General features: G+C 52.4%; 1 protein-coding gene across 2 annotated transcripts; it reads left to right on the top strand.

Annotated features, from left to right (window-relative positions):
• Positions 1-417: 417 nt before the first annotated feature.
• Positions 418-11,690, top strand: ZNF500 (zinc finger protein 500). Of its 2 annotated transcripts, none has more exons than XM_079760763.1 (6): positions 418-1,248; positions 1,897-2,400; positions 3,912-4,095; positions 4,298-4,365; positions 5,386-5,494; positions 9,238-11,690. In XM_079760763.1, the coding sequence occupies exons 2-6, from the start codon at positions 2,005-2,007 to the stop codon at positions 9,840-9,842; spliced, it is 1,362 nt and encodes a 453-aa protein (XP_079616889.1). In that variant the 5' UTR covers positions 418-1,248; positions 1,897-2,004; the 3' UTR covers positions 9,843-11,690. The 2 variants fall into 2 exon arrangements, with proteins under 2 accessions (XP_079616889.1, XP_079616890.1); XM_079760764.1 differs by having other exon boundaries at positions 418-1,252.
• Positions 11,691-12,119: the final 429 nt, after the last annotated feature.

Genomic DNA, 12,119 nt, shown 5'->3' with positions numbered 1-12,119 from the left:
ACAGAAGCTAAATTGAGCAAGTTAATTATCTACAAAGATTAATTATAGTTTTAGGTCTTGGAGTCACTGAGTCAACACATTTCCTGAAGCCACTGAAGCAATTAAAGCAATTGTGCTGTCCTGGTCTCCAGGTGCAGGGGAATGGATTTTGAAAGACCAGTAAAACCACAATCAATGGAGTATACAATTGAATAGGGTGATTTATATAAGTTCAGGAAATCAAAATAACTTATCTATTATTTTAGCAAGCAAACAATTACAGAAGCCAGAGCAGCAGGGTTAAAAATTATACAGCAGTTTTTACCTGAGACGATTGCTACCTTGCTTCAGTTTCTCTCTCCCTCTCCCTTCTCCACTTCTCCCCTTCTCTCTCTCTCTCTCTCTCTCTCTCTCTCTCTCTCTCTCTCTCATCAATGAAAAAAACAACATATCCTCACATGCGGATTTTAAAAAATTAAATTAAAGGGTTGAACTAGGATAGATGTCTGGCTTCCAACCTCACTGAACTTCTCTGTGCCTCTGATTTCTCATCTATGAAATAGTGGTAACACTACCTACCTCCTAGGGTTGTTTCAAAGAGGAATCGGGTTAATAATAGGAAAGCCCTTAGAATAGAGCCTGGTACCTACAAAGTACTATATAAGTAAAAAAGTAACTTTTCAAAGTCCCCTCCACAGTGGGAGGGTAGGTATGGAAGGGAGACGGGGAAATGGCCCAGATGCGGAGCCTCCGAGCACCAGCGTGCACTCACTGAAGGTGCGGGGTAGGGGGGACTAATTACCCACAATGCTTACCGCGGGCTCACCTCAGCCTCGTCCCTACACTCATAACGGTTCGCCCGCGGTTCCAGAACTACATTATCCAAAATGCATCTTGCAGGCCCGCCTACGTGGCCTAGCCAACGCCTGACAGTCTCTCAACAAATGGCGCGAGGACTACGTAACCCACAACACCTCCCAAAGACCCGCCTATTCAAGCTAATTACTGTTCTTGACAGCCAGCTCGGCCAATCGCTCGAGGACTACGTTACGCCCCGCCCAAAGCTTCCCGTGGACCTGCCCACACTGCCTCGTTCCCAAGCTGGACAGCTCGTTCAGCCAATGGCCTGCGCCGGTCTGCTGCGTTCAGCAGTTGGGGTCCTCTGCCTCCCCACCCGCGACCCAAGCCCGCCAGCCCGTCGAGCCCCCAGCGCCCGCGTTCCCGCTCCCGTCCCGCGCACCGAACATTCCAGGGTCCACAGCGCAGCGGGTGAGTTCGAGGGCGCGGGGTCCCGACTCTAACTGCCATCCCGCGGCCCGCTCCAGCACCCTGGTCTGTGCTCCGGCCTCGGCCACCGCTCACTTTCCGAGATCGGGGCAGTCCGCCCGGAGCCCCACCCTCCCAGGGCCCTGGAGCCGGAGGGCCCCCCGTGGTGACTGTCCACTCGGGGTACCCTACGGGGCTCGTGGAGGGACTTACTCACCGCGCCCGAATCCCGAGTCCGGTTGAGACAGAATCTGCGTCCTCCTGGGCAGAGGGGACTCTGGTTCCCACCATATTTCCAAAGGGACCCCATCCAAAGGGGTCAACTGTAATGTAATGAAAACTCAACGTTTCTCGGCCTCTGACCGGTTCCAGGCACTGCGCTAAACTTCCCAAACATCCCGTGTAGTTCCCTCAGCAACCTGTGTGTGCATGATTTCACCGTCTTTTCTTTTCAAATGAGGAAACTCAGGCCCAGAGAGCAGTTTGCCCCGGAACTAGCAGGGAGTTAGTAGCAGAGATAAGTTGATCTATTTCAACCCTTGCTTTTTGCCAAAGAGGGTGAGTTAGTTCTGGACCCAACGCAGGGGCTTATGGGTGCAGACGCTTATCCAGCCCCAGTGCACCCCAAATGATGTTATCTTCTGTCCACAGATTCCTGAAAAAAAAAAAAAAAAACAGCTACCCAGTGGCTGGCCAGGGGTATAGGGAGAGACAGATTTGATCCGTGAGGCCTGAGAAGGAGCAAGGCCCACTGGGAACATGGCGACTGCCCGGGGCCTCCAGCCCCCACCACCCCTGGAGGAGGATGAGATCCTGATTGTGAAGGTGGAGGAGGACTTCCACTGGGAAGAGGAGCCCTCCCCAAAGATGGAAGACCCCAGCCCTGAGACCTTCCGCCAGCTCTTCCGGCTCTTCTGCTACCAGGAGGTGGCCGGCCCCCGGGAGGCCCTGAGCCGCCTCTGGGAGCTCTGTTGCCGCTGGCTGCGGCCGGAGCTGCGCACCAAGGAGCAGATCCTGGAGCTGCTGGTGCTGGAGCAGTTCCTGATGGTGCTGCCGGGGGAGATCCAGGCCCGGGTGCGGGAGCGGCAGCCGGAGAGTGGTGAGGAGGCCGTGGTCCTCGTGGAAGGGCTTCAGCGGGAGCCCAGGAAACAGAGGGTGAGGTGGGGGGCATTCTGGCCCTGAGGTGAGGAAAGGGGCTCTGTGTCCTCAGGGCCCTGCTGCTGGGGTCTGCGTTTGGAGACTCCTTGGGTTCTGGGGCTGTGGCCAGCTGGGGTCATTGGGAGAACCAGACGTTTTGAATGGAAGAAGGCAGCTATAAAGTTTCTCATCCTTGGCCAAGGGGTATCCACCTGTTGATTAACCACATCTAGCTCCACTAGCCCTTTCTAAGCGAGTGTGGCCTTGGGAGTTGAAGAGATCCCAACAGAGGGAGGTGCTCATGGCTGGTGGGTGCCCTGATTAGCGCCCCCAGATGTTCCCCAATCTCTCTAGAGCTGCGTTGTCCAACAGCCCCATGTGACTTTTAAAATTAAGTAAAATTAAAAATGTAATTCCTAAGTCACACAAGCCACATTTCAGGTGCCCAGTCGTCACACGTGACTAGTGACTGCCATATGGACAGTGTGGCTATAGGACACTTCCATCATCGTGGGAAGTTCTATAGACAGCGTAACTCTAGAGCACATGCCACCTCCTCCTAACCAGATTTGGGGAGTGGGAAGTCTCTCACAAATTTCTCCTGCTTTTAGTCACTAAACTCTGAAAAAAAAATTAAAAAGCCACTTGGCCTTTTTAAATTCTTTTTTCAGTGCCATGCCCAGATTAGATGTTTGGCAAATGCTGACAGGTCCCTTTCTTCCTGTGGCAGTGCCATTGCCCACACACTGCTGTTCCCTGGCATCCAGCAGGACAGACACATTCCCCCAAAACCTGACCACCATGTGAGTTGAGTGCAGTAAGCAAATCCTGCAGTCATGGTGACTAATAAGAACTCGGATGCCCTTCCAACCCCTCCAGCCTGGTTCTGGGGGGTTCCTGCATGGCTTCCCTCTGTCACTGTGTACCCTGGAATCTCTAGGACTGTCTCCTGTCAGAGGTGTGGGATGTTGGATGAGAGGGAGCCTGAGATGGGTTCCCCAGCTGTCTTAGCAGTTCCCTGGGGAATGTTTCTTATCTCAAGTGCTATTGCAGAGCTCAATAAACTGCAACTCAAGTTTGTTCAATTCACCTTCTCTGGAATAAGGAATTAGATTATCCCAGAGCACCTATAAATGATTTCAAAAAAGGTAGCAAATGCAGTAATGCCAACTTCCAAAATGAGATTTGATACAGGGCCCTTCTGGCCCAGGGTTTGTTGAGAGCACCAAGAAACAAGGGTAAGAGTGTGACAGTGACACCGCTGCAATGTGACAGGGAGAGGCTGCAGTCTCATTCAGGAGCAGACCAGGCCTCCTTGTGTCCAAGCCAGGAACCTGACCTCTTCCCAGCTCACATTCTCCCTGGCTGTTGCTGGAGGTAGGGCTGTGTGTGGCATGTGGCGGGCCAAGAGCACAATGACGAGGCCGCCTTGGTGGTGAGGGTGGCCAGGGGTGCCCAACAAGGGGTTGGAGACCTTGTGGGTCTCCCCCTGACCTGGGATCTGGTTGGCGCTCTCCATCTGTGTGCAGGGCCAGGAGGTACTCTCTGACCATGCAGTGCCCCACCAGATGGGGGAACAGTTTTTGAAACATCAGGCAGAGGCTCAGCCAAAGGAGTTGTCCCTGGAGGAAGGAGTTCGGGACTCCAGCCAGCAGCCCCCAGCCCAGCTAAGCCGCAGACAAAAACGAAACCCTGCACTCTGGCCAAAGAGGGGTGAGTAGCCACCCTCAAGGTAGCAGCCCTATAGGAGAGGGAGGCAAAGGGAAAAGAGTGTTGGGGAGGTTGAGGCCTGTGTGCATGTGGCTCCTGGTGGGGAGCTGAGCACAGGTGGGGAGCTGCTGGACCTGTGCTGGCCTTCATTGCTGTGCCCACAGGTGGGCTATGTGGACTTCACTGGTGACTGCTCTTTCCCCAGGCCCAGTCACCTCCCAGCACCAGGAGATGGCAGCGCCAGCCACATCCTTCCTTGCAGCCTGGTCCCAGGTGAGCGGGCATCCCTGGTCTGCAGCATCCCTATGGAGACACTTCTCTCCCATGACAGGACTGTGGGTTTCTGAGGCACTCCCCCCTGAAATGACCTGTGCCTACTAGGAGGTGTCTTGCTCTTTCTCAGATGCCACCTGAGTATTTGGTGTGTTTGTAGGAGTCTGGGGTCCAATGGTGAGCTTGGGCAATCACTCAAACTCAACTGGGTGTTAGAATCTCTTGGGACTCTAGGTAAAAATAAAGATTCCTCTCCCAGCCATGGCCTGGAATAGTCTTTTATGCTTGTTTAAATAAAAGTTTATTGAAATATTCATATACATACATTTCATCTATTTAAAGTATACAATGTTTAGTATATTTACAGGGTTATGCAATCACCACAATCAATTTTAGAACATTTTCACCACCTGCCCAAAATTCCCCACACCCTTTAGTGGTCACTCCCCATTGCCCCTCCCCCAGCCCCCAGCAACCACTGATCCTCTTTCTGTTTCTGGATTTGTCTCTTCTGGATCTTGTAAGCTTGGGTTTTATTTATGTTATTTATTTACTTTTGCTTGAGTTTTAATCATGTTCCCCAGGTCAGTTGGTGCTAGATTTGGGAACCACTGGCTTAGAGCCATCCTGAAATCCTCAAGTCACCCCATTTGGGTCCGAGGGTTGGCTTGAGTTGAGGTAGGGCATGCTAACCTGTGTCGCCAAGGAGTATGGGCCCCAGTGGCTGAGCACACAGTGGATCCGGCTGCTCCGCACAGCAAATCTGTCCACCCTGTACTGCCCTGCAGCAACAGGACAGAGCATGATGGCAATAGTATTGTCCCAAAGAGCAGGATCCTGCCGTGTCTGTGAGCTGAGGTTGGGAGGAGAGGTGTATGCAGCATGTGGAGAGGGAAAGCGTGGGGAGGGAAAAAGTGGTGGGAGGTAAGCAGGACCCACCATTGTGCCGTGAGTGGAAGGGAAAGGTCAGCTCACCAGGCTGGCCCAGCCTGTAGGACTGAGTGGACTGTGTCCTTTCAGGTACCAGTGACCTTGGAGGACATGGCCGTGTACCTGTCCCAGGAGGAGTGGGGGTGTCTGGACCCAGCTCAGCAGGACCGAAGTTGGGACATGCTGCCAGAGAGTGAAGGTAACATGTGGGGAGACCCTGGCTGCTACCCATTAGAAACCATGATGTCTGGTGTGGGCCAGTCCTAGGGGGCGGAGGCTCTTTGCCTCATGTTGGATGTAGCTGAGCTGGCATCCCCCAGGTGTGTTGCCTTCAGGACCCAAGACCCAGGCCACCTCCCCGCTCACACCTTCCCTGGCTCCCTACTGCCTACAGGAGCCAGTCTAGCAGTTCTCAAACTGTAGTGGCCTGAGGAATCATGGGAAGCATGTTAGAAATAGGAATTCACCAGCCCCATGCCCAGGTATTGGTTTAGTAGGCCAGGTGTGCTATCTGTCAATTTTGCTTGGTATCTAGCTGCATACAGCCTGCAAGCCAGGTTTGCTGGTGTCTTGTCAGTGGCCCAGCTGTAGTGGGGACAGTGTGGTGGCTCACCCACATCCCAGGGAGATGCCCAGAGCTGGCCTGAGTTCCTTCTTTCACTCCTGCACCCATACAATTGGTCCAGTTTCCCTTCAGCCTCTGTGCTGCCCTCAGCCCCCATGGGCAGAGCTGTTCCTGGCAAGGCCTTGGCCATCAATGGCCTCTCCTTACCAGCGCCCCGGCTCCCCACTCAACACTGTCTCTTCTCTTTCTGCTTGTCTTGTCTTGCCACTTATTCCCTAAAATGTTTTCTAAAGGAGTTGAGATGCTGCTTTGTATCAGTTGGAGTTCTGCAGAGAAACAGAGCTAACAGGATGTGTATATATAAAGAGATTTATTTTTTTAAATATATTTTTATTGATTTTAGAGAGGGAGAGAGAGATAGAAACATCAGTGATGAAAGAGAATCATTGATCGGCTGCCAGCTGCACGCCCCCTACTGGGGGTCAAGCCCACAACCCCAGGCATGTGCCCTTGACTGGAATCGAACCTGGGACCCTTCAGTCCACAGGCCAACGCTCTATCCATTGAGCCAAACCGGCTAGGGCTAAAGAGATTTATTTTAAGAAATTGACTCACATGATTGTGGAGGCTGGCAAGTCCAAAATCTGTATGGCAAGGCAGCAGGCTGGAAATTCAGGCAAGATTTCTATGCCGCAGTCTTAAGGCAGAATTCCTTCTCTGGAAAACCTCAGGATTTGCTCTTAAGGCCTTCACCTGGTTAGATGAGGCCCACCTCCAGTGGGGAGGGTGATCTGCTTTAAGTCAGTTGATTTGTAAATGTTAATCACATCTACATAACACCTTCAACAGCGGCATCTACATTGGCTTTTAAACCAACAACATAGCCATAATCATTACATACTTTCCTTTATATCCTCATTTTTTTCAAACTAAGAATCTGTGAAATGAATGAAAATGAACCTTTCCACTGCCTCATAGAAGGAGAACACTAATTTTCTGTGCACACTGTTGCTGGACCATAGCTCCATGCTCTCTGTTCCATGTCTGTCTCCCACTTAGTTGTAATCCTTGGCCTCTTAGTCTCTGTTGTGATGAAACTCCAGACTCCTCCAGGGTGTCAGGGTTTCCCCTCCCAGAGCCAGTGAAAGCCGTGAGCCCTGTTTCCTCACTTCCTCTCCCTCAGAGGAAACAGTCCGCACAGAAGCAAAACCTCTGTCTTTCAGAGCATCTCACTTTTCTATAGATTCTTCTGATGCCCCTTTGCCCTCACGAGGAAAGGATTTGCAGTCCCATGGTTCTAATACAGCCCACACTCACATCCTCCCCTCTCTCCTCCTGTAAGCAGGACTCCCCACTCCCAGGCCCCATCGGACTGCCTGGCAGGGGTAAGGAGAAGGCCTGCGGGACCCAGCTCTTGCTGCCTTGCGACCTAGGGATGTCTCTGGTGGTGCCAGCTCAGGTGGCAAGGGGGCAGGGTCAGCAAGAAGGAAACGGAAGTCCCAGGTTAGCTTCTGTCCTCTCCTGGGGTTTAAACCATGGTGATTGTGTTTGTGTAGTTCAAGCCAAGGACTTAGAGGAGTCAGCAGACCTTTTTCTGTAAAGGGACAAACAATAAATTGTTCAGGTTTGTGGGCCATACAGTCTCTGCCATCTTGGCATGAAAGCAGCCACAAAAGAACAGAAAACTTTATTTATAGAGATAGGCACTGCCTATGGGTCCAGATGTGCTGACCCCTGCCCAAGGGAAAAGCAAGGGGAGATAGTGACCTTGAGAAAGGTTTGGGGCTCCAGCAGAAATCCTCAGTGGAGATGGAGAGTCATACCAGATCAGTCTGGGACCACATACTGCCCGCAGGAGCAAAAGTGAAACTAGTTCCCAAGGGAGAAAGGAGGGCAAGGAGCCAGGCCAAGCGTGAGCTGGATCAGAGAGTCCCCGAGTGTCACCCTGTCAGCACTTACTCTCTTGAACCTACACCTGGGGATGGATTGCTGGGTCATGTGACTATGTAACCTTTTGAAGGACTGCCAGTTTCAATTCCTTTTTAAAAATTCTCACAACAGCTCTAACCAGTTTTGCTCAGTGGATAGAGCGTTGGCCTATGGACCAAAGGGTCCTGGGTTCGATTCCGGTCAAAGGCACATACCTCAGTTGTAGGCTCCTCCCTGGCCTGGGCCCTGGTCAGGGCTCGTGCAGGAGGCAACCAATCGATGTGTTCTCTCTGTCTTTTCCTCTCTCTTCCACGCTCCCTAAAAATCAATGGGAAAAATATCCTCAGGTGAGGATTAACAAAACAAAAAACAATCTCACAACAGACCAGTGAGGTGGTTACATCTTAATTGTACACATGTGAGGATTGAGGCTCAGTAAATGTGAACTGAAGCCCATGTTTGGCTTCTGGGTCTTAGAGCGGACATATCTCAGGGTGACAGAAGGTTCTGTCCCTCCTTGTTGGTTCAGTGTGCCCCCACTGTGAGCTTTTCAGGGGGTTCTGCTTGAAGACATCTGCTCCCCAGCTCCCCAAACCCCCAGCCCCAATGCCCCAGCATGCCTCATGCTCAAGGTCCCCCAGGTGGAGTTTGCCTTATGTCTTAGACAAGGAAGCAGAATAAAGCACTTGACCAAAGTCACACAACTTGGAGGGATAGAGCCAAGGTCCGTTCCAGGATCCTTTTATTCTGTGCTGTGTCACCACGGTGGTCACTCTTGTACTTGGGTCTGCAGAGGATTCAGGGGCTGCCCCCAAGTACATGAGCGGGAGGCTGAGGCTCTGGGTCACCAGGCCTTTTGGTCCTGCTTTAAACAGAACAACCTAGAGCAGGGTCTCTCTCCCTGCGCGCTATTGACATGAGGGCCGGGTCGTCTTCTGTTGTGGGGCCATCTGTGTACCAGAGACTATACATCAGCATCCTTGGCCTCCACCCACTAGATGCCAGTTGCAACACTCCAGGCCCTAGACATAACCACCAAGATGTCTCCAGACATTGTTAAGTGTTGCCTGAGGTGCACACTGCCCCTGGCCTAGAGGTTAGGAGCCCAGACTCCAGAGACAGACTCCTGGGCCTCTTAACTTACCAGCTAAGTGACTCTGGTAAGTTCCCTAACTTCCCTGTGCCTCAGTTTCCTTGTCCATAAAATGGGACAGTAACAGCACCCACCTCATAGGCATTACAAGGATTAAACAAGTTGCTGTGTGTTTATAACAGCCTCTGGCCGTGGTGTTAGCACCTCACGTCAGGGTCTGGCTGACATGCTTGTGTTTTGAGGGGGATTTGAAGAGCATTGCTCTCCATTTTCCTCAGAAGGGCTGCCCACTCAGCCTTTGCCTTCTTATCAGAAGCTCCCCTCCTCCTAAGGAACTCTGCTTTCTCTGTCTCAGGCCTCGGAATGCAGTTTAAGGATGGAGAGGACACACAGATGAGAACAGAATGGGACCGAGTGCTGTCGGCTCGGTGCAGGGGTCCCAGCCCCCCAGCCCCAGGTCACAAGCCGGCCCCTGTCAGGGGGTTGACCAAATCTGAGCAACTTCTGGAAAGAGGGGGGCCCTGCAGGGTGGCAAAGCCATACACGTGCCCCGAATGCGGCAAAGGCTTTAGCAAGACGTCCCACTTGACCAAGCACCAGCGCACGCACACCGGGGAGCGACCGTACCAGTGTCCCGTGTGTGGGAAGGGCTTCAGCGACCGCTCCAACTTCAGCACCCACCAGCGGGTCCACACGGGCGAGAAGCCCTACCAGTGTGCCGAGTGTGGGAAGCGCTTCAGCCAGAGCTCCAGCCTGGTCATCCACCGCCGGACACACACCGGGGAGCGGCCTTATGTGTGTGCCGAGTGTGGAAAACGCTTCAGCAACAGCTCACACTTCAGCGCCCACCGCAGGACGCACACAGGCGAGAAGCCCTACACATGCCCAGCCTGTGGCCAGGGCTTCCGCCGGGGCACCGACCTCCACAAACACCAGAGGACCCACAATGGGGAGAAATAGCCACATAGCTACACCAAGGGGGTGTAGCCACTACCCAGACCCTCGAGGCTCCAGGAGTTCCCAGGGGCCAAAGCCTGACTACCATGCACAGTTCATGAAGCTGCTAGAGCCAGAAACGCTGGCCTTAAGGCATCTTCACATGGACTCTGCTCCCCTGGGCCTGGTGTGAGGACACAGCAGGGGACATTTCAGGTGGAATGCTGGGCACAAGGCCAGCTGTATTCGGTTCTAGGGCTGCTGTATAAATGACCACACATTGGCTGGCTTACAACAACAGGAATTAATCCTGTCAGTCCAGGTGGCCACAAGTCCAAAGTCCAGGTGTCTACAGCACTGGTGTCTTCTGGGGGCCAGAAGAACTCCTGTGCCTCTTCCACTTCCGATGTGGCCCACAGACCCTGCGGCCTTCTCCCTGTGTCTGTCCCCTCCTCTTCCAAGGATATAGTGATTGTATTTACTGGCCCCCCTGAATGACCTCATCTTAACTAATTACATCTACTAGTACAATGTCCCTGTTTCCAAATAAGGTCACATCCTGAGGTTCTGGTTGGACTAGAATTTGAGGGACACTTTTTAACCACTGCAGGGGAAGCTGCAGTGGCTTATGGCATTGCATACTCCAGCCTTCCCCTCCAACCTTGCTACACTTTCTAAATGTAGGTGATGGGGGCTTTTCCTACATTCCAGTGGTGTTAACAAGGAAATGGGGTGCCTGACTGGTGTGGCTAAGTGGTTGAGCATTGACCTATGAACCAGGAGGCCACGATTCGATTCCCAGTCAGTGCACATGCCCAGGTGTGGGCTCGATCCCCCAGTAGGGGTCGTGCAAGAGGCAGCCAATCAATTATTCTCATCATTTATGTTTCTCTCTCCCTCTCCCTTTCTGAAATCAATAAAAATAAATTTTTAAAAAAGGCAATGGGGTGAGTTGGGTGTTACCTTTGAAGATCCACAGTTTCATAGGATGGATGCCTGACTCCATCTCCAGACCTCCCCAACCCATGAGGAAGCCTGGGGATTTGACTGGCCTTGCCATCCTCCCAGGTAAGGGTCCAGGGCTGCCTCTGCGCCAGCCCCAAGTGGCCATGTTCCAGGATACAGGCCAGTCTTGGTTGCCCTACTTTGAGGTAGACATGCCTCTTTATATCCACGGTCTCCTGAGTGGCTGAGGGAAGAGGTATAGAGTCCTTGTCCAGTTTAGTCATCTGGAGTCATGGGGCAGCTGCTGAAATCACTGGGTTCTAGAATATTTTATCCAGAAGTGTGACTGTTCCTTATTGCTGGGTGGTGGTGGCCTTCATGCCAGTTCTTGACGCTCCACTGTTTTGTCACTCAATTGCTGTATATATTTTCACCTTTCTACACAACTCAGGTTCCAGGGCATGTGACCGGTTCTCCCTTAATACATTATGTGGGTCCTCCTCCCAGCCCCATTGTGCTCTGTTCTGCGTATTCACTGGAGAATGGGGCCGCCTAGTTTAAAGATGGTTTTCACCTTCTAGGCCAGCTTCCAGAGCTCTCGTAGGACAAGCATACCCAGCCAGATCTAGCTGGTCCAACACTGCCGACAACCCGCCCCCACATACACACAGCCAAGAGCCCCAGCTCACTTCTCAGGTCCCGCCTGGTGCTGAAGGAGGCTGTCCTCTTCCTGGTCTGATAGCTGGGCCCATCAAGTGCCTGTTCCATGCTGTTCTCATGCAGTGCTATGATGTAGGACTTTTAATTAGTCTCCTTTTATAGATGGGAAAACTGAAGCCACGAGAGCTCTAAGAACCTTAGCCAAGTGGCAGAACAGGCTTTCAATCCTGGTCTAAACTCCCACCGCCTCATCCTCCCAGTTTACTTTGACAGAATAATTCAAAGTTGAACTTGGAACAGAGTTTCTTTTCTATCACTGCAAAACATCCTAAATGAACTTACTGGCATTAAAAGGGGTAGAGATGGGGGAAATGGGGTTAAAGGGGAAAAATGGCCTTTGCTCTTGACAGCTAGGCTGGCAGCACAGGTGGAGGTGTGCAGCACTGAGGCTGCCCTGTCCTGTGTGTTCCCCAGAACTGAGGTGTGCCAACTAACCCCAAGTGACAGCAGCATGCCTGTTCTCTGCAGGAACGTCTTCCTGGGGGTTCTATGGCTTTGCGGAAGCCCCTGTTGCATCTGGCTTCTAATGAAAATGCCCTTGTTGCGAGTGGGGGCTGGTTGTGGGAACCCTGTGGCCAGATCAAGTAGTGTCTGTGGCTCTGATCTTGACTTCCTGTGGCTGGCTGAGGACCTGCA

This window comes from Cnephaeus nilssonii (genome assembly GCF_951640355.1).
Source record: "Cnephaeus nilssonii genome assembly, chromosome: 2".
Lineage (NCBI taxonomy): Eukaryota > Metazoa > Chordata > Mammalia > Chiroptera > Vespertilionidae > Cnephaeus > Cnephaeus nilssonii.
The sequence above is the reverse complement of the archived record's forward strand: the minus strand, read 5'-3'. Positions and strand labels throughout refer to the sequence as shown.

Bases quoted from the DNA above. Each gene is read 5' to 3' on its own strand.
- ZNF500 (XM_079760763.1), top strand. From the start codon at position 2,005: ATGGCGACTGCCCGGGGCCTCCAGCCCCCACCACCCCTGGAGGAGGAT. The intron at 4,096-4,297 runs GTGAGTAGCCAC...CTCTTTCCCCAG, and splicing joins TGCACTCTGGCCAAAGAGGG to GCCCAGTCACCTCCCAGCAC. The intron at 4,366-5,385 runs GTGAGCGGGCAT...GTGTCCTTTCAG, and splicing joins TCCTTGCAGCCTGGTCCCAG to GTACCAGTGACCTTGGAGGA.